Genomic DNA, 21862 nt, shown 5'->3' on the forward strand with positions numbered 1-21862 from the left:
TGCCAACAAAATGGTTATATTTCACTAATGGTTGTATTTAATGACTTCTCTGGTATTTGGACACTTCAAAAGGACTTCCACTTGAGATGAAAATTATGCCTGGAACTTTTTATTCTTGATTCAACTACCCCAATAACACCTCTGATTCCTAGCTGTATAGCCTAACCCTTCACAAAAGCCCGTATTACTCATGTGTCAAGGAAAAACTGTTGTATATTGAATTGCTCAGTTGTAACCTCAGTTGCTCCTCCTTGTAACTCTGTGTACTGTATAGATATGTGGTTTTCAGAACTTTTCAGTAATGTAGAAAGCCTGTCAAAAGGATCTAAAAAACCCCGAAAGTTTGCACCTTTAAATACTAAATTTAGCCAATAACGGCTATCGCTTAAACACCAAATTTTCTGAATCTTTCAGAAGCGTTGCATGCCATGCTGTACTGCAGGATACAATTAAAATACTTTGAAACATAATAATGTAGCTTTTAGGAGGGAGTGTGGAAAAACAAATAATCTACAACATTTTTTGTAGATTACTGTTCACATATTTATCTATGTAGCACTTAAATAACTAGTGGCTAGGTCAACATTGAATATTGCGAAGTGGTGGAGTAAAACCCACCATCAGCATTCTTTGAAGATCTTGAAAAGGATGAGCTCTCAGAATTGTTTGGCAACACACACCACCTCGGTTTTCCCTGAAGTCTGCAATGAAATTACTTGTACCAGCTGCTGGTGAAATCTATTACTGTATCATAAACGGCAATGTGTTTTTATTGGAAGTTTTTGCATGTTTATGGTCAGACTTCAGCCTTTACTCAAAATAAAATGGGATGAGGCCTCAATGGGACGAGGCCTTGCTTACAAAGGATGTCTGCATATTTGGGACCTAGACAAAAAAGATTAAAATTTTACAGAGAAATAGGCTTTAAAATATTACATTTATAATACTTATTTATAGACATCAGTCTGTTTAATTTAGTGTCTCATTGTCCTCCCCTGGTAGCTATTAACATTCTATACTGTCTAGTCCACAGACGCACTGCTGGTGGCAATTGACTCTGAAGTGGTAGGAGCCGTGGACATCTTATTGAATCATCGTCCAAAATGGACTACAAGACCAACTATTGTGGTAAGAGCCATCTTATTGCTGTACTCCAAGTTCTCATAAAGCAGGCTCGTAGAACACAAATGAACAAGTGAGCTAGATGGAGTAGTCTTCAAGGACCTAGATATTCTCTGGTGACTATTTACTACAGATACTTAGTTCCAGAAAACATTATAGCACATTGGTAATTCGTATTAACTTACAACATGTTTTCTTAGAGACATGAGCTATAAAGCATTTCCTTGAGTGTTCAGCTGCAAAATTATATAAGGAAGTGTAACTTTATCATTAACGTTTTACTTAAAAATGAATAAAAATTAAAACCAAAAAGAACTAGTTTTCTACACAATAAAATGTGCATGATCTAAGTCTCTGTTGTCATTGTAAAAGCTAATCTATGTGCAGTATGTCCATGGTATACTGCCAAGTGTTCTAAAAATGGACAGGGTTGTACCCATTGGGAGAACCACAACTGGACATGTCATAAGTATAATAATTCCTCACCATGGCAACAAACTGAACCTAGCATCAAAAAGAATCAGTGACCAGTGTTGATCCACATTTATTAAAATATGCATATTGGATTCATTTTCAGTACATCAATGGTGTGTTGTACTAGTGATAACTGTTTTTTTTCTCCCTACAAAGTAACAAATAATAATAGTTATATTTTAGTTATCTGTAAAACCAAAATAAAACTCAAATGGCTAGCAATAATAAAACAAAACCCCTACAGTGATGAGAAATAACAATTCATAATGTGCATGTATAAGTGCAAAGTTATATATAGAAAGTCTATCCAGAGAAGAAAAGCACAAAATCATCAGTGCATTGTGATGTGAGTGAAAATCCTTGCTTCAGTTTCTTCAAAAACAAAAAAAGATTTTTAAAAACCTTCATAACAGTGTTACACAACACCATTCCCACTACCTATGGAATAAAACTCAACAATTTTAAGATCTCCAAACTATACATAGGTCTTATCATGCCAGCGTGTGTGTAAATCCCATAAACATCTGCTAAATATCTTGGAGACGTTGCTGCCTGATTAAAAAGCGGAGGCTATGCGCTATTTTCCCAAAATATTTAGCCTATATCCCATACATAGAAGTTGTTGTCATAAGGCCTACTATTCGGAATCCAGCTTTGAAATACTGATTTATCCCTTCCTGAGACCTCTATACCTGGCCTGTACATAGCAGATACAATCACCGTAGACAATCTTCAGTGGATGGTGTAATACACAGACTAACCGCAAGATAGAAGCACATCAATCATTAACTACAACAAACACATACCGTATTTTTCGCTCCATAAGACGCACTTTTTTCCCCCAAAAAGTGGGGGGGGGGGGGGAAATGACAGTGCGTCTTATGGAGCGAATATTCCCTCCACACACACGGCTCCCGCAGGGTGAAGCGTGAGCTGCTGAGGCGGCGGCACTGAACAGCGGCGTCTTGTTCGGGGGTCTGCGGACCTCACCGACCGGAGGGTGACTCCAGTCAACGGTGCCGAGTTTAGTCTCGTCAGGGCAACAGCCGGGTCCTGATCCTACAGCTGTGTGGGCGGGCAGTACAGAGCGACAGAGCTGTGACTCGTATAGAGAACTTTTCAAAACGGTGAGTAACAACTTGAATGCAATGGCTATCAAAAGTATTAAAAGTAACAGTAATTATTCCTGCTTTTCATAGGTCACATCTTAGCGGTAAATATTTGTAATTTAAAACAATTCAACTTCACACAACATTTAGGGTTTGTTCACATCAAATCCAGTGTGATCACCCGCAGTGGAATGCAGGGCACAGCAGTGTGATTGCTTGCACTATTTTTTGCAATTGCACTGCACTGTGGGCATTGCTGTGCCATGCGTTCCCATGCAGGTGATCGCACTGTGGGAACGCACTGGATTTGGTGTGAACAAGACGTAAATGTTGTGCAAAGATGAATTGCGTCACACTCTGCGTCACACCCTAACCTCTGCACTGTGCGTCACACCCTGACCTCTGCACTGTGCGTCACACCCTGACCTCTGCACTTTTTTTTCTCTTGTTTTTTTGCCTCTAAACCTAGGTGCGTCTTATGGTCAGGTGCGTCTTATGGAGCGAAAAATACGGTAACTTTACCAGTGCATTCACATTAACCATACAATTGCTGGAGGCAGCACACCTACTTATAGTTTGGAGGTTTTCAAAATTGGGGAGTTTTATCCATAGGTGGTGGGCATAGTGTTGTGTGGCTTTAGAATATAGATTTTGAAGAAACTGAAGCAAGGATTTGCACCCACATTACAGTGCACTGTATTTTGGACTTTTTCTCTATATAGGCTTTCTATATATAATTTTGCACATTCTATATTGTTATTTCTGGTCACTAAAGGGTTTTGTTTTTTTTTTAGAGATACCCATTTTGAGTTTTTATTTGTTTATGATTATATTGTTTTGGGTAAGCAGCTTTAGAATTTGTGTGTGTATTTGTACGCAGTACACATTTTTAGTTATCTGTAAAATATTTTACACTTTTTTTTTACCATTTGGTTTATATCTTAGAAACTCATGGAGCGTATACAGAACCCAGAATATTCTACTACTATGGATGTGGCCCCTGTCATTTTAGCTGCACACAGAAACAACTATGAGATTCTAACGATGCTTTTGAAACAGGATGTGTCTCTCCCAAAACCTCATGCCGTGGGCTGCGAGTGTACCCTGTGTACTGCTAAGAACAAGAAGGACAGTCTAAGGCACTCCAGGTCAGGACTGGCACATAGTTGCTGGCGTTTGGCATGCAAAAGATTCCTTTTAGCATTTCCTACCACACTTACACAACACAACACCATCTACAGTGTTTTTTTTTATGTATTTTGCCTTTCAAAATTTATGTCAGAATTGATGTGAGTAATGTGTTTCACGGGTACAATGGTATAGCGTAAAACCATGAAAAAAATTAGGATTATGCAAATATGTTTTCTAAACACACAATATGATAGGACAAATGGCACTATGAAGCCAATATAATGTAGATCCGTGATTGCTTGTTGCTCAGGTTCTAAATGTCCATCTAAGTCTAGGGCAGAAATTTTTTTTAGCCTTCGTGTTTTAACATTTTTTTCACATGAAAGTTTGCAAAGATGAGTCAAAAAAGAAATTTATATTTCATAAATATTTTTTTTTGTTCATTGCATTCTTAATGGAAGTATGTTGTTACAAGGATCTGTCTTCAGTGGTGACTTAGAGTAGTGTAAATGTTGATAGTAGCTCTGGGTCAAATATTGCTTCCTCGAAAAAAAAAAATAGGATGAGAGTTAAAGGATTTGTGAGTCTACTCCAAGGACCGCAGGAAGAGGTTTATATCATTTATTGCATTTATATGACTAGTGGGAAAGCTTTGAGCATTCATACGTTATTTATGAATTATGATTGCTTCACTAAGTGATCTGGAAACATTTAACACTTATGGAGAAGGGTCCATGACTTGAGTACTGCCACTAATCAGACAGTTCTAATTTGTTACTGTGTATTTTTATGGGGATCAGTAGCAGACATGGAATACAGGGAGACCATGGTCAGAGAATGAAAAGGACCAGGCATTGAGCAATTGAAGGAAGGTCCATTCTCCATTCTTATACAGGCTGTCTATGTAGTTATTCCATTACCCCCTAGATGGAAGCTCCATGTTTTTTTTGGAGCCCTGGGCAGCAGCAGTGCATGTTGTCCCCCTCTGATAGTGTGATGCAAGTGGCCAACATGGCTATGTTTTCTGAAAACCGACATTGTTACTATAGGTTACAGCTCAATGCTGCTTTTCAGGAATAAAATACATATTATATGAAGGCAATTTATTTTACAATACATTTTCATATAATAAATATAATAAATAATATGCAGCATTAATAAAATATCCAGTGATGGTCCTTCAAGTATCTAGACCTAGTTAACCACTTCCAGCAGGTTCACATAAATGTACATCCTCCACTAGAAGTGGTTATACCAAGAACACGTGTTCTTGGTACCATTTCAAACAGCCGGCGATTGCTGTTCATGTACAAGAGATCCGGCAACTGTACAGGCGCCGGATGCTGCGGCGTGTGTCACCCCCTCCGCCGGTGCCACTGTCAGCTTCCCGGGCTCCACTGTCCCCCGGCTTCCAGCCGCTGATCTCTCCTATCACTGGACCAGGAGCTGATGTGCATTACAGCACTTCCGGTGTCACTGGGCACATTCTCTGGCTCCTAGAGCCAGAAGAAGAAGCTGGTGATCCAGATCTCTGCTTTACCAGCTTCTTTGGGGTCCCTAGGTGACAAAGTCCGCCGCCCCCCATGTGCACATGTTACATATCGTTGCGACCGTCGCAGTGAGAGCAATAATTCTAGGCCCATCAATCACTGTTAACACTAAACTGGTGAGCCGTAAAAGCATTTAAAGCGTTGACAATGGGACATTTTGGTTATTGTGTTTTTTTTTAGTTTCATGGACTCACGCAATTGTAAGGCTTGACATGTTTGGTATCTATTTACCGGATGAACCCTATCTTTTATATTTTACCAAAAAACTGGGTATTGCAACTAGCAGCTTTTTATTCTACAGGGCCTCTGCTTTCAGAAAATATATAATTGTTTTGTGGTCTGTAGCTGATTTCTGGCCAAAAAATTCAAATTATATCATGTGTGTGCAAATGTAAGAAATTGCTCTGTGCAGTGGTTACAAATACACCTTCAATTAAAGGCTGAACCAATGCAACTGTATATATAAAAAACTATAGATCTGCAAACATAATTCCATTTACAATGTAACAAAAAAAGCATATTGCTTTCTTTCTATGCCTAACGATGAACATAAATATAAGTCTTACAAAAGAAAAGTTTAATTTAAGGTAATATACAGTAAATTTAGTTTTAAAGGATAACTAAAGTCAATAACAAAAATGTTATATATTGAGACTTACTAGTCCTTAGATGTGGCTTCATTAGTTTTTTTGCAGGTTAAGAACATTTTCAGCAAGTACAGAAAATGCCTGTTGATCTTGCTGGAAATATGGTGTCTACATTACTTCCTGTAGCTCAACACAAATTGAGCTCCACGCATGCAGGAGTAAATTTATCCTCTCAGGGATAGAAATTGTGTTATGCGAAGATCTACTAGGTACAAATAAAGAAAAACAGCCTGAAAAAGAAAAACCAATACAGCCACTCTATCTAAGGTCTGATGAGCTGAACTATATTACAATTTTGCTTTGAGATTTTGATTCGCTATAAGGTGATAGGATAGATAATGTATAACTGTATTCTAAAACAAGCATGCTTTCTTTAGGTTTCGACTTGATATTTATCGATGTTTGGCCAGTCCAGCTTTGATCATGCTAACGGAAGAAGATCCTATATTGCGAGCATTTGAACTCAGCGCAGACTTGAAGGAGCTTAGTCTTGTAGAAGTGGAATTTAGGTAAGGAAAGTAGTAGGATATATTACTAGGGATGTCATTTTTTCAGGACCAAGTACAAGTACTTTCCCTCAGGTGCTTGCTGATACCAATTACTGACACTTTTTCTTAAAGAGACGTGATATTTTTCCTAAAACAATACAGACTGATGATTTTAAGTACTAGTATCGATATCAGGACATCCCTAAAAGGTGGACTTTCTCTATTATAATGTGATAACCTGTATGATAAGAAGATGGTGACCTTTGCTCCAGTTAAGGCTAAGCTGACATGTTGTATTAACTGCATGGTAAGTCTAATTATTACTGTCATTTAAACTTGCTGGATGAGTCATTAACACTGTATAAATATCATAGGTAAAGTTTCCATTTGCCAGCATGATCAGAATGCAGTGCATAGACTGAGGAACACACATGACATTGGAGCAGAGGGGTCATGCTGGAGTTCTGTCACACTGACCTGTATGGACTCGCCAAGTATCGTAAACACTTGGATCAGTATCGTAAACACACTGGAGTGTACAGGCATCTCTATCCAGAGCACATACAGGAAAACACTGGCAACTTCCCATACATTAAACATGTCACATATATTGTACATGGCACCCAATCAGTACTGAACCCATTAACAATAGCATTGTCTGATTTCCAACTAATCATCGGGGGGGTTGGGGTGCTAATGCTGGATTCATCCCAAACTGCACATTGTAGATAACACAGCTCCTATACAGCAACCCCCCACTGTGCGATCATCCATTCTGCAGAGGATCACACAGCCAATTGGGGAACATGAGTCTCCTCTGCAGTTGTAGAACTCCAAGTCCCAGCATTTACAGACTGAAGGGTACTTGATGGGACTTGTAGTGAAACATCGGCTGCGGATCTACAGGTTGGATTCCCCAATCGTCTTACCCTCGTCTTGGTCCGCTGATGCCTCTCCAGATCGCAGTAAGTCCTGTGCCTGTATTGCTGCGGCATGATTGCTCAGGAGACCTGACAGCACAATAGACAGCCTGAGCTTGTCTACCTCATTTCCCTCCCTCCTCCGGGGGAGATGAGACAGCTGTTACCGTGGCCACATAATAGATTAGCCCACTGCTGTGCCAGCCTCTGTGGGTGGGTGTCGGGCTCCAGGGCTGTCCAGTGCTGTGCCGGTCTCTGCGGACGCCGGGAAGAAGGGGGAGATGTGGATCCGGAACGGCACTGTCAAAGACAGCTGCCTGAGGTCCCCAGCAAGCAAGGGACCTCAGGCAGCAGCTCTTGTTTAAAGATGTAAAGGGCCAGTTAACCAGGGACACTGATCTCCAGACAGCCTAACTCTCCCGGGCGCTCCGGGTGTCTCCCGCTCCCGGCCGCCAAGAAGAGAAACACTGCTTTTTCTTTTTTTTCATTCTGACACGGAGCCGTGTCACAATAGAAAAAAAAATAAAACATTTTTGCCATAGGAATGCATTACTAGATTCCTATAGGCTATTTCAATTTGCAGTAGCCAATAGCAAACTAGCATTGCACCTGCCCCCTGCTGCAGTTCTCCATCAGGTCCCCACCAGGGATTGACAGCAGCCGAGGGCGGGTACAATAGCTATTTTGCTATTGGCTATTGTAAATTGAAATAGCCAATAGGAAGCTAGCAATGCATTCCCATGGTGACATCTTTTTTCTTTTTTTTGACAGCAGCAGAACCGCCGGCCAATAGAAAACAGTTGGGCGGAGCTAGCTGTCACTGCTAGCTCCGCACAATCGTTTTCTATTAATTTTTTTCTACTTTTTTAACAATTTTTCTGTTCTGCTCCGTACCACAGAGGGACCGAGTAGAACAGCCGAGCCGAATGCCTCTCAGCGGCATTCGGCTATTCACTCACTGCTGTTCGGCATCTATAAGAATAGACAGAACAGCAGCGAGTAGCCGACCCGAAGCCACCCGAAGCATGTTCGGCCGACCCGAAGCCACCCAATGTACGGCTGATTTCAGCCGATATACGGCTGAAATCAGCCATACCAGCCTGAAGTGAATAGCCGAACAGCGTTCGGCTCACTTCGCTTTAGGTCAGTCATTCACTCGGCTGCGTACGGCAGCTTAGTGAATAGACCCCATGGTATTCTGCATCTCAGACTTTCCCACTAGTCACCACCGTGCCATTAATCATGGCCAGATTGCCAACAAGGGAGACTGCCACCCTCTGTATTGTTGTACTTTTTAAGAAAACTGACACTTGTGTGCTGATCAGTCAGACAAAAATCTTCCTCTGATCTGGGCCCTGTACACTGAATTCTGATCGGTGCAGTTGGTGAATCTTCATTGCTTTGTGTATTGTCTTTTTGAATGGGAAATAGAAAATATCGGGGAACGGTTACGAAAGGGGCAGGAAGATGAATAGGAATGGTAGGTACATTGATCACAATTGATGTAAGAAGGAGAACATATCATATTATACTAAGCTGTTCTTTTCAGGAATGATTATGAAGAGCTCGCTCAGAAGTGTAAGACGTTTGCCAAGGACTTGTTGGCTCAGGCTAGGAATTCTCGGGAACTTGAAGTCATCTTGAATCATCAGTCTAGTGATGAACCAGTGGACAAAAGAGGACTTCTAGAGGAGCGCATGAATCTGAGCCGACTAAAGCTGGCAATCAAGTACAACCAGAAAGAGGTAAATCCACTCAGTAAATAATCACAATCAATGTAAACAGTTCATTATTAAGTAAAGTGTTGACCAATATTCAACTTAAATTAACAATTTCCTAAAGTAGATCTAAGCCCTAACATGATAACATTTAGTTTCCGAATGTATTGCCTATGATAAATAATAGCCAGGTTTTTTTTTTTTTGCCATAAAATACTGTTTTCACGGTTTCTCTATCTCAGTCCTGCTAATCTCCTTCAGCCTCTTTCAGCTATTTCCTGTTTACATGCAAGGAACTTCAATGCAGGACCACAGGTTACTATTTTAATGAAAGCTGCAAAATAAAAATACAAATCATGAAATTATATTAACATGTTAGGGCTCATTCACATCATCCCATTGGGCTGTGTTGGACAGTCCCAATGCATTGACCAGGCAATTTGCAATATGTCCTATTGCTTCAGTTTATATCAACGTGCTGCATCGGGGTGTGGTGAAAAAAGTAAGACATGTTGCATTTTTGGGCAGTGCTTTGTGACACACCATAACACATCACAGCATGCTGTTGCACATAGAGTTAAATAAATGTCAAGTTTAAAGGAGAACTATGGGGTCAGTGCTTTTCCCCATAGTTCTCCCCAGGGTCACAGAGGACACAAACTAACGTCCACCCAGCTGCGTGATTTACAGCTGGCTCTGCCTATCTAGAGGCCCCCTCCCCCATTCGTTCCGCCAGTCAGCGCTGGAGGATTGGACAGTGGAGGGGGGAATCCCTGCAGGGAGCCATGAGTGACAGTCACGGCTCTCTGCAGGGACAGGATTGAGAAGTGAGCGAGCGACGGTATGTGTTCGTTTACTTCCCGATCTTTTGAGCCGACGTGTGACAGTTTAATTGTCACACGACGGCTCGAACTATGAGGATGAGTGATTTTCACTCACCTCATAGTTCTCCTTTAATAAAGTTTTTTAACCACTTCAGGGCCGCCGTACGCATGTATACGTTGTCGTCCTGAAGTGGTTATACCAAGAACATGGCTGATGCTGCAGGCGAAGCTCGTTCTTTACAAGTAATCTGGGTGGCACTATAACTGCTCCAGTTTTAATAAATTCTTCCCAATATGTTTACATTAAACATTTACAGATAAACATTATATATTTACATTTCACATTTACAGATAACATATATACTGTATATACTCTGAGCTTTAGTTACTGCGTTTTATATACAGATTTGCAAACACTCCCTCTAGTGTCTGTACATCAGGAAATGTGTGGATAATCCTGCTTCAAGTGTATGGCAAGAAATGAAAAGCATATGCAGTAGATGTGTACAATACACGCACATTACCCCATGATTATCCCTTTAAAGATGCTGCAAGTACAGAAAGATACCGATTGATCCTGCCAGAAATGCATTCAGCTCCTAACTTCCTGTTGTGGGCTGACAACACACTGCAAGGAATGGTGTCAGCCCTAACTGATCAGGAACAAGCATTCAGCAAATAACGTCAAACTGAAGTCAGAAGTCCTGATTTACATGCTTGTTTTGGGTCAGTGACTAGGAAAGTCACATTGATGTTTTCAGATCAGCATAACAGTCATGCAACTAGTATTTTCTGAAGGAAAGCTCAGCGTAGACTTACTACATATTCCCACAGATTTCAGTTATTGACTGCTGTGGCTCCATTAGTCATTTAAAGATCATTGTTTTCTATAAGGTTAAACCTAACAGCTAAGTAGTGTCAGGGTCAGTTGTGCTACTAAAATTGCTAGAGATGAATTGCTAGAAGTATGGATCTATGGCGTAAATATGGAGTAAGATACACTAGTAGCATATAATAACAATTAGGGCCTTTTCACACTATTGTGTTACATGCTTTGGTGCAGTGTTGTGTCATTTATTCTCAACGGCACCCCAACGCATCTTCTTAACATACTTGCTTACTTGCGTAGGTTATAAACACTTGATCCTGGGAGTCAGCCGGCTGTCACAGCACTTCCTCCAGTCTGTTTCCTCCTTCACTGCGGCGATTATATATCCCTCGGCATCGTCACATCCTATACATTGTGTATAGAACGTGGTGACTCATGCTGCAGCGGAGGGGGAGCGAGGCGGAAGCGACCGGTCTAAGAGCCGGCTGGCTTTAGAGGATCAGATCAGTATAACAGACATGTGCAAATGCAAAAAATTTGTTTCGGACAAAATGAAAGAAAACTAAAACCCTTTTCATTCGTTTTGTCAAACGAAACACATTTTTATGCTATTTCAAATCCGGAGGCAATGAACCTCTTGGTCTGTAGTTGTTTTTTCTTTGGTTTCTTCCCAACTTAATACACTACAGTTTCCATAAAATGTCATATCCAGAGTATTATACAGAATTGGTTCTGGAACCCTTTATATATGTTGTTTCCTTCTATTTCTTGTTCTCTTTTTTTCAGTTTGTATCTCAGTCCAACTGCCAGCAGTTCCTCAACACTGTCTGGTTTGGGCAAATGGCCGCCTACAGGCGAAAACACACCTGCAAGAAGATATTGATTGTCCTCACTGTGGCCATATGCTGGCCCATTCTGTCCCTGTGCTATCTCCTTGCCCCCAAGTCACAGGTTGGACGCATGATCCACACACCTTTCATGAAATTTATCATACATGGGGCCTCTTACTTCACATTCCTTCTGCTTCTCAACCTGTATTCCTTAGTCTACAATGAGGACAAGAAGAACACAATGGGACCAGCTTTAGAGAGAATTGACTATCTGCTCATCATATGGCTCATTGGTAAGTAGATGGACATTAGCAAGTTAGAAAAATGATGTGCTTGTGGTGGAACCAAAACATAAATTAAGACTTGACTTTATTTAGTTTATACAGTTTCTGCTGCTGCTGCTGATGTGGTTGAAATATATAAATTGGGCATGTAGATTATATTCTGTGGCTGGCTGGATTTATATTATCCAAAAGTAATATAATTTTCTTAGTCAATTCATGTTACGCATAATGGGAATGTTTATTTGTTATACATTTTTACTTTTTACTTTTATATATAAAAAGACATTATACTTACATACATACTGTAAACTTTATATTTATAAAATAAATATTTGCTTCCTGGGCAATTTAGGAAGCCTGACAGCATGTCATTACCCGCCGCCCGGCTTCCTAATTGCCTGGGAAGCCGGCTCCATGTCAGCAGAAGCACCAGTATCGGTACTCTGTATCGGCGAGTACTGAAAGCAGAATATCAGTATTCGTACGCGATGCATTCCTAGTTTAAACACAAGAGAAGTTATCTGGTAAGTATAAACAATTTTATGATTTCCAGATCACTTTTTCCTGTGTTTAGTTAGTCGCTTTTATACACATTTACACATGTTTAGCTGTGCAAAAGTGGGTTCAATGGACACAAAAATTTCTAGTTTAGGAAAACGCTTCTAGACTGAATGAACCGCTGCTGAATGTCTAGGTGTTCATTCAGTCGTAGAACAGCATTGCACGCTTGGCATAACATCTCACAGAGAGGCAAATGTTATTTCATACATCAGGTGCCCCAATCACCCTCTCATCAAAATTAGGTTTAAAACCCATGTTTATGTTACTTTATCATTAAAATGACTAACTGTGGCCTTAAAATTGCCTTTTTAGGCTCTGGTACATCAGTTCAGGGATACTGCTTCATGACTAGCATTTTGTTAATTTTAGTGCTTGGTTGACCATACGGTGCCAATATATGATTTGATTTGGTCAGCCACCTACATAGCCAGTGCTGAACTCTGCCAACAATCACATAACATTTCCCCAGTATTCCAACTCAGCAGAGTGATCTCAACTGTTTGCTGAACGGTGGCCAGGCATGGAAGAACACCAATGTGTTTACAAGAGTCTGAATACTAAAGCAGCAGTTACACGGCTCACAAACATAAAAATGGATCTTTCTGCTCACTGTTCTTCAGATTGCCATATTCTGAAATGATGAATCCCAACAATCACATACAATTTTCAGAAGATGCAAGAACCCCCTACTGTCCTATATACCTCTGTACAAAGCTAGAGCATTATTCACCAACACCATCCAGCAGTTCTTAGGTAGGGTAGGAGACTTCCACCTCAACACTATGGCTTTACAAGCATAAAATAACCTGCGTGTGATTTGCAGGGGAGAGAGTTAACAACAGTTTAGAGTTTTAACTTTTCATAAGGCACATTAGAAGCTTAGCAGGAATGTAGTTCATGTATTCCGTGAGTTGGCACAGAGATGGTACATATGGGGCACTGAATGGCAGATTTGGCATAGAGCAAATGCAAGATGGGAAACTGTTCTTTTCAGGAAGGTGGCATCCAGACAAAAATATGGCATTCACATCTGCTGCCGCTGAGTGTACTAACAGTTGTATGAGCCTCATCAAAGTACTGTTGTTTGGAGTACTATTAATGCTTTTCACTTTTGAAAGCCTCATGAGTTTTCTCACTTTTATGGTTCTTTGTTACAGAGGACACTTATGAGCACAGCTGGCTTACATTTTTAAGCAAAACCCAATATAATGTCTAGTTTCTACAATGTTCATGTTTCCAAGTGGGCATTGAGTCCTAAAACTAGTAAAGCTTTTTGTAATCCAGCCACCTAAAGATAATATATCACTGAATTGTTATGAAATATATATACGGTAATATGAAATGTTAAATGTAGTTTAATGGAATTCATATCTCAATGAACAGAGTCTCAGTACACATGGGCACTTCATATTTTCAATTCATTGCTATTCATTACTGATTTTAGCCCTTGGTGGCCTGGCCACCCATTGGAACTAACCACAACACCCACACTAACTCCACTGTTATAAAAATACTAATTCCCAATAATATGTTTAGAAAGACTATCCCTAGAGGAAGTGCAGCATTTTACAGAAAGGAAAATAAATGAACCAGTTTCATGCCACAGGACAACGTTACTATGAAACTTATTGCTAAGGCACAGTGTTTTGCATATATTTTCTGTGTAAATAATGGGATCAAATATTTTTTCTTTTTAGTTAGGTAAATATGAAATATTGAATATACATTTCATATGTACCAATTGCATCCAGAAGACAGCAGGCAGGAGGTTACTACCCCAGGTTTTCACCAGACTGACTAATTGACATACTATGAAGGGAATTTATCAAAACTGGAGCAGGCAGAATCTGGAGCAGTGCGTGTCAACCAATCAGCGTCTCTGATTGGTTGATTTTCAAATCTTAACTGAACAAACTGAAGAGAGAAGCTGATTGGTTGCCATTGCTCCAGATTCATTCCGCGCCCAGTTTTGATAAATTCCTCCCTATTATGTGTTCTGAATGAGTCTGAATAACAGGTCAGATTACACAAACACACATCTGAATGACTTAGAGGAGGAACATGCACTCCCTCTCACCCCCTCCTATCTGAGGTTGGACCCATTTGGATTTATAAACTGCAGAAGCCAACTAATCGCAAATCAGTGCTGGAGTTTCTACTTTCTCTTTAAAAAAAACAAAACTTTAGATTCAAAAAAGAAATTTCACAAGTTAACCCTTGCAGTTGGGCTACCCCCCTCCCCCTACTGCAAGAGTTAACTGCTTGTTTTGGTCTAGGGTCTAAAATAAAAAGGATACACTCACCCGTTCCAGGATCCTCTTCCCTGGGCTCTGGTGTTCTAAGCCCCGCTGATGTTTTCACATTTAATAACAAGTACATTGGCTTGGATGGGATGTGAGGATGCAGAGGGATATTTCACAGCTGAAGTGGAGGGAAAGAAAAAGATGGGCGTTCACCGCCCCAGAATCAGGTGAGTGCATCTTTTTTATTTTAGACCCTGGACCAAAACGAGCAATTAACACTTGTGGGTAGCTCCGCAACAAGGCTAATTTTCAATTTGCCCAGAGTTCTGCTTAAAATGATTATTATTTACATAATTGTATTAAACAGACATATTTATTGTCTCCTGCCCAGGGCAGCCATCAGAAATTTTGGGGCCCCTTACACGGCTCTAGGCCGGGCCCCCCCCCCACCGCGCCGCTGGACGCAGGGCTTAGTGAGGCGCTTGACGCAGGGCTTAGTGACGCGCTGGACGAAAGGCTTAGTGACACGCTGGACACTGGACCCACCTGAGAGTGACCCTGCAGAGCGCACCATAGATGCTGCACAGCCCATCTGAGATTGTCTATGGTGGGCTCTGAAGGGGTCTCAGGTGGGCTGGTCAGGGCTGCATCCCTCCCCTCATTTCCTTCCTTCCTTCCTAGCTCCTCTTACCTGCACACATGGCCTCGTCTGCCGCCGGAACAGGCCAGAAGTGACGTCACGTCACTAACGTGACATCACTTCCGGCCAGTCTGACCTCGGACGAGCAGCCGCGCTGATGGGGCCCCCGCTTGTCTCAAAGCCGCTGGAACGGCAATGCTAGGGCCCTGTGCTGCTAGGGCCAGGCCTCCGCCTCCTTGCCCTTCACCGTCGGCCGATAGTCATGTAAGGGACCTGGATGGGCCCCCCAGGCTGCCGGGGCCCCTTACATGAGTATCGGCCGTACCCCCCTGATGGCTGCCCTGCTCCTGCCTGTCCTCTGACCGAGGCAAATCTAGGACACTGCAGAGGAGACAAACACATATCAATGCAAAAATATCTCTACATGATATGCTGTAACACTGGAAAGGTTTCTCTTTATTTTACCCAGTGTTTATCACACTTCACTTTCCCATGTGGGTGGTTGTTTCCAGAGGCAGCATAACATTCCATTAATGAAAACCTTGAAATCTGCTGGATCCAACTTGTGGTATGTTTCTAGACAACCATCTTTGAACTAGTTCCTTGAGTGTTATTAAATTCATTGGGATTTTTAGTTCCATTTCGGATGTAAAAGGTAGGAACATGATCTCTTCAAATGTTAACAGTATGTGCCTTTTCAGCAGTATCCACTCACCTGACCAGCTATCTTATGGCACAACCTGTTCACTTCTTTATGACTAAACACCATATGGCTGAGGCTTGGGTTGAGAGTCCCACATGTTGGACATCAACACCACCCTCATCCTTAGCCCACCTCTTATATTTCTATATATAAACATATGCTCTGTTCACTACCTTCAGCTGTAATTCCCTAAGATCACTGCATATAATTATTCTAAGCATCCTACTATCAGTGCGGGGACAAGACCCAAGGTGACAAGGCCAAAGTGCACCCTCTGTCCATGAGCCGTGATGTACCTCAAAAACATAGATGGCATTTTGAGCTGTGTCCTCTCCACCCCCCATTCGGCTGAAATGCCCAAGGCAGCCATCTCTTCTATGTATCCCTCAGCCCTGTCCTGCCTATTATAACCTTCCTTAACATGTTCACCCACATTTTTTAAAGTTGGAAAACTATTACTCCACTTTTTTTTTGTTTACCTCTTGTCACCTCTGATTGTTAGCATTCCATATTTAATTTAACCACTTTATGAATTTTAAAAATAAAACTCAAATTAGATGAACTAAACAATCATTATAAATTGCAGTTAAAGTGACACTAAACTCAGGAGTTAAATGTACATTCAAGTACCTTAACTTACCTTAACTTTAAGTACCTCAAATGTATCTTATTTGTGTATCACTCGGCTGTAGATCCTCAAATCATCTCTGAATTGGTGCTAACACTGTCCTTCCTTCTGGAGGGTGGCTACTTTTGTTCCCCATGGTCCCTGTGTGTGTTGTAAAGTAGCCACCGCTCCAAGCTCACTCCTGTGATGGACTAAAATCTCATATTTAGCTTACTTTTTTTTATTGAGATGATCTACAGCCGAGTGATACATAAATAAGATACATTTTTGTTAATAGTTTTAAGATTTAACTCCTGAGTTTAGGGCCACTTTAAAGTACAGGTGTATTTTTAGCTAAACTCTTGTTAAGTTTTTAAAATGAGGTCTAAGTCGGTCACACCCCTCAGGGCTTGTTCACACCATTTCCGGATCATGTCCAGACCACAACAGTTTGTTCCTGAACCAAAAAAGCATCCCAATGTATCCCTATGGTATTTCTGGGCTCTGTTCACACCAGCGCAGTCCGTTCCGGACCAGACAAAAAAGAATACTGCTTGTCTTATTTTTTCTGGTCTCGCATGCACTGGAACACATGGAAACGCATACAAATGCATGGAACGCACTGTACTGCACAAAATCGCTATAAAAATACGGCAGAACGCAATGCACCACGTTCCAGATCTGGCCTGGAAAATGGTGTGAACCTGGGCTAAGGCTCCATTCACATATAATTGGTTTTAGCCATGTATTCGGCCACACAAATATGTGTGGAACCGCTCTAAATAGCAAAAACAATGCAATTTAATGTGCATTGTTCAGACTATTCCGTGGACCGCGGGGTACAAAACCGCGTGTCCCGCTAAATGGTCCAAGCGTGACTTCAGCTAGTAATAGCCGCAAACGAGCGGAATCCGTGCAGATTAAAGATTTTAGCGTTTTCGTGCTGCGCAATCTTCCGCACAGAAAACGCAACATCTATAGGTGAATGGAGCCTTAGGGCTTGTGTAGGTGGTCTTTGTTTATGATTACTTCATTTGTACGCAGTTACTTAATGAGTTGCAATGCAGCGGATTTATATTACCTGCTTCAGATCTCAGTAGGCACCTGCTGTGTTCAAAGAAATGCAAAGAACGTCAAACGCGTCCTGGGAATGATCATCCACACTACAAAATTAAAGTAAATGGAAATCTGCAGGATTGTGTTTAAAGAGGACTTCAAGCGCATAGACAATGCAGAGAACCAAAGCTTTTCTACGTGAGCTCTTGCTTTGATTGAGTTGGACACGAGCCAGCTTTGTTTAGTAAAATGGTAAAGAATAATAACATTCTGTAATCCATGCCAGAATCTGATTTCAGCTTGCATCAGTTTACACTAACAACAATTAAAGGGATATGTGCTTGTGAACTGTGGGCCACTTTACCTTGTACACTGAGCCTTACAAAGTACTTATAGAGTACTAAAAAGATTGTATACATACCTTAAAAAAGATTGTAGAAACAGAATGTTGCCAGTTTACTGAACAGTGTGTGACTCGGTCCAAGTGATATGAATACCTTCTGTCTATTAATATGACAGCAATGCAATGTTTACTGTTATGGAAAATATAACATAAAGCGCTGCATTCAGAATTGAGTGGTGTTGAATATGTTGTGTACAGCAAAGTGTATGAAGAAGACACTAGGGCTGCGGGTATTGATTATTTTTAAAATCGATTAGTTGGCCGATTATTGTTTTGATTAATTGATTAATCGGATAAAAAAATTAAATACCATCCTTAATTTAAAATAAAATACACAAATGCAGTGTTACAAACATGAGGTCAACTTCAGAATAAAACTGCATGCACATTTTCTTGCAATTGCACTGCACTGGAACGCACGGCATCGCGGTACTGTGTGTTCCAGTGCAAGCGATCACACTGTGGGAGGGAAGCGCATTTGGGGTGCCATTGAAATGAATGGCACTGCAACACACCTCCTGCAGCAGAATTTGTCAGGCCAAAACCGAAGATGACTTTTTTCCTACTTTTTATAATTTTTTTAATTGTATTGTAAGCACATGGCGATTGAATAGCTTCAGCCAGCGAACGATAGCTGCCAGTGGCAAGATTCCGCAGACGCCGCTGAATGTAAATACAGCAGGTACGGTAGTGGGCTGGTGCAATTGTCAGCCTGTTTTTGGCCATTTCAAAGTACAATAGCAGGCCGGCTATTGCACCCGCCCACTGCTTGCTGTGCCCTCCTCCCAGCATGGAGGAGAGAGTAGATGACCCAACCAACTAATCAATATTGAGAATAGTTGACAACTAGTCTCATAATCGATTAGTTGGTTGCAGCCCTAGAAGATACACCAGTGTACTCCGCTACACACTCAGTACACACACCCATTACATGCCATGTCTTGCTCAGAACTCCAGTTAGAGGATTAGTAAGCTATTACTGCACATTCCGGCCATCAGCCTTCAATTTCAGGAGCTTCTCTATGACATGAAGAGGAAAAAGAGGAATTCACACAGTGTTTTAATGCTCTTCAGTGCCCGTTTCCTGGTATTCAGATAATGGCTGTTTTGCAATACTTTAAAATGCCTCGCAAATATCTTTATTAACCTTTACAGTAATTTGCCTTTTGGATATACTTTGTGAGTTATTAATAAGAACTGTGGAATTTTCACTGAACAGTAATCTACAAAGTATTCCAGACATTCACTGTTAGGAAGCTTGCTTGGATCAGGAGAAAAGTAATGTTTTATCTGGGACAATGTATGAGCTTCAGTTTCAGATTAGAGGAATCACATTGTTTGTATTTCATGTCTGATTGCTCATGTGTCTTTCTATAGGTATGGTTTGGTCAGATGTGAAACGTCTCTGGTATGATGGTTTAGAAGATTTTCTTGAGGAATCTCGAAACCAACTCAGCTTTGTGATGAATTCCTTGTATCTGGCAACCTTTACTCTGAAAATTGTGGCTCACAGTAAGGTGAGTTATGTTCATGATCATTTGATGCTTTTTTGTTTAACAAAGTTGGGCCAGCAATCCGGCAAGTCTGAAATTGGTAAGGCTAATTCCTTTAAGGGTCATGCAGCCTGATGTTTGCACATGTCATGACAGCAGATGACAGCATCACATAAAAAAACTATAATGGTTATGGGTCAATTTACTTTTTTTGCTTAATCGTGTAGAATTTTAAAATGTTCTTTTATATCTGTTTTTTTATTTGATAATTTTATTTTACAAATAAACATTTAATTTACCCAGAAAGCACAGTAGATGTCTCCATTCATTCAGTCTGTCTCGCACTGAAACCTCCCTTGGGCCCCATTCACACCTAGGCGTATTGTAATATGCGCGTCTGTCGCGCGACCGTCACGCGTTTTTTTTTACCGCGATTCGTGGTAAAAAAGTCGCGCGACCGTCGCGCGATTCCAAAGGCTACTTGGCAGTATCCAAATGGAAAACGCCCTACAAAGGGCCCAAAGTAGTCCCGGGACCTTTTCAGGCGTGGGCCGTTTTGTAGGGCGTCAGGGACAGGCGGAAATACGGCGAGGTGGGAACGAAGGCATTGACTACAATGCAATTTATATTTTTGACCGTTTTGTAGAGCGTTCGTCGAGCGTAGAACGCCCTACAAAACGGTCAGGTGTGAACGCAGCCTTGGAGCAGTTCAAAGGCTGAAAAAAGTATAGGGCAATGCTCTGATTGTTCACTTGGGTCTAGGTTTTCGTTTGAGTTATTGAGCTTTGTAAGCAACAGGCTGTTTACAACAGGAAATAAGGAGAAACTGAAAATAATATGAAAGGGACTTAATGTTCCACTTGCTGGTTGGACATAAAATATTATGTAGCGCTCACCCCCGCAGGAGCCGCTGGAATAAACGGGTCTTCCTAGCCTGCCTAGGGATTTTAGTAACAAGGCTGTAGAACTCAGGGAGAGAGGGTTAGGGCTCAGAACATCCAGGATGGTGTAGACTCCATTAAGTTGTAGAACAAAGTATTTGCTGCCATCACAGATATAGGAGCTTTAAGCCAATTGTGGCGGTCTGTGTTTTGAGCTCCTGGCTATGCAGTACTTGAATCAGAAGTTACTAGTCCATTCAGGAACAGACTCTCAAGTTACAGTAGAGGCTCAGTTCTTAGGTTCCCTGTGCCTGTTGAAGTTACTCTGTCATCTTCATCCTCAATTTCAGCCACTGGGCCCCCAGACTCGGGCCTCACTGTGAGCACATGGCTTGGCCTCCTATGCTTCAGGCCTAGCCAAGTCAGACAGTCCATAGCCACCTCCCCCCAGGCAGGGCCCAGGGGAAAAAAAAAGCCTCAAATGGTCTTCCTCAAATATTTATGTCCTCTCCAGCATGAACCACTTGCCATGAACCTCCTAGTGATTGGCCAGAGAGACAAAGATATTTACAACAGTCAATTATTGGTTGCTCTGCTCTGTTGCAAGGATACACCCAGCAGCAGGCAGATAAAAACGATAACAGTTTGTTTAGGGGAAAACAAATGAGCATGGACTATTAGATCGATATCAGACTGAATACAATCTGACAGCAACAAAATTTAAATAAGCTCTCCTGCTTAACAGGGTGCTACAATTAATATATTTCATATTTATCTTCTTACCTATTTTTTCTTTATGCTTTTTAATTAAAGACCAAAAACAATATAAAAACCAAGACATATTGACAAAAAAAAATACATTTTACAACAGGACATATATCTAAAGTCCAAATTTACTGCATGGGGAAAGAGTCAATAGCAAAAATAAAAAGAAAGGAAAAAAGTAATTTTAAGGAATAAAAGCTCTCTTCCTCTATTCAGCTATAATTATCAGGGGATCATTGAAAATGATACTTTTTACCTATTTTTTATATTTTATTTTTTAGTCTTTAGTATAAAAAAATGAGTATAAAGCCATAAAGCATAAAGCCACTATACAGTAAATTCACTTTATCGAATGGTTTAGAACCGATGCAGAAATCCCAACTCTCCAATTCCGCCGGGAGAAAAACATTTTGCCCCGGAATGGTTTACTCTGCTCTATCAGAGTAAACCTTTCCGGGATCCCCAGCTATCTGTTTTTTTATAGCAGATAGCAGGGGAAGCACTAGCTCCTGTACTATCTGTTCCTTCCCCTGCTGCCTGCCATCATTTTAGGGAGGTGCCCTCTCCCCTATTCTCCCCCCTCA

General features: G+C 41.1%; 1 protein-coding gene across 2 annotated transcripts in view; it reads left to right on the forward strand.

Moving 5' to 3' along the window:
- Nucleotides 1–21862, forward strand: part of TRPC1 (transient receptor potential cation channel subfamily C member 1) — a 67308-nt gene that overhangs the window by 15999 nt on the left and 29447 nt on the right. The window contains exons 3-8 of one of the 2 annotated variants that reach the window (XM_018555630.1): nucleotides 1027–1128; nucleotides 3651–3853; nucleotides 6411–6542; nucleotides 8991–9186; nucleotides 11599–11935; nucleotides 19517–19656. In XM_018555630.1, coding sequence (XP_018411132.1) covers nucleotides 1027–1128; nucleotides 3651–3853; nucleotides 6411–6542; nucleotides 8991–9186; nucleotides 11599–11935; nucleotides 19517–19656 — 1110 coding nt within the window. The remainder of the gene's footprint in view (nucleotides 1–1026; nucleotides 1129–3650; nucleotides 3854–6410; nucleotides 6543–8990; nucleotides 9187–11598; nucleotides 11936–19516; nucleotides 19657–21862) is intronic. The other variant, XM_018555631.1, reaches the window with a different exon arrangement.

The sequence above is a fragment of the Nanorana parkeri genome, unplaced genomic scaffold, assembly GCF_000935625.1.
Source record: "Nanorana parkeri isolate BGI_ZX_2015 unplaced genomic scaffold, ASM93562v1 scaffold205, whole genome shotgun sequence".
Classification (NCBI taxonomy): domain Eukaryota; kingdom Metazoa; phylum Chordata; class Amphibia; order Anura; family Dicroglossidae; genus Nanorana; species Nanorana parkeri.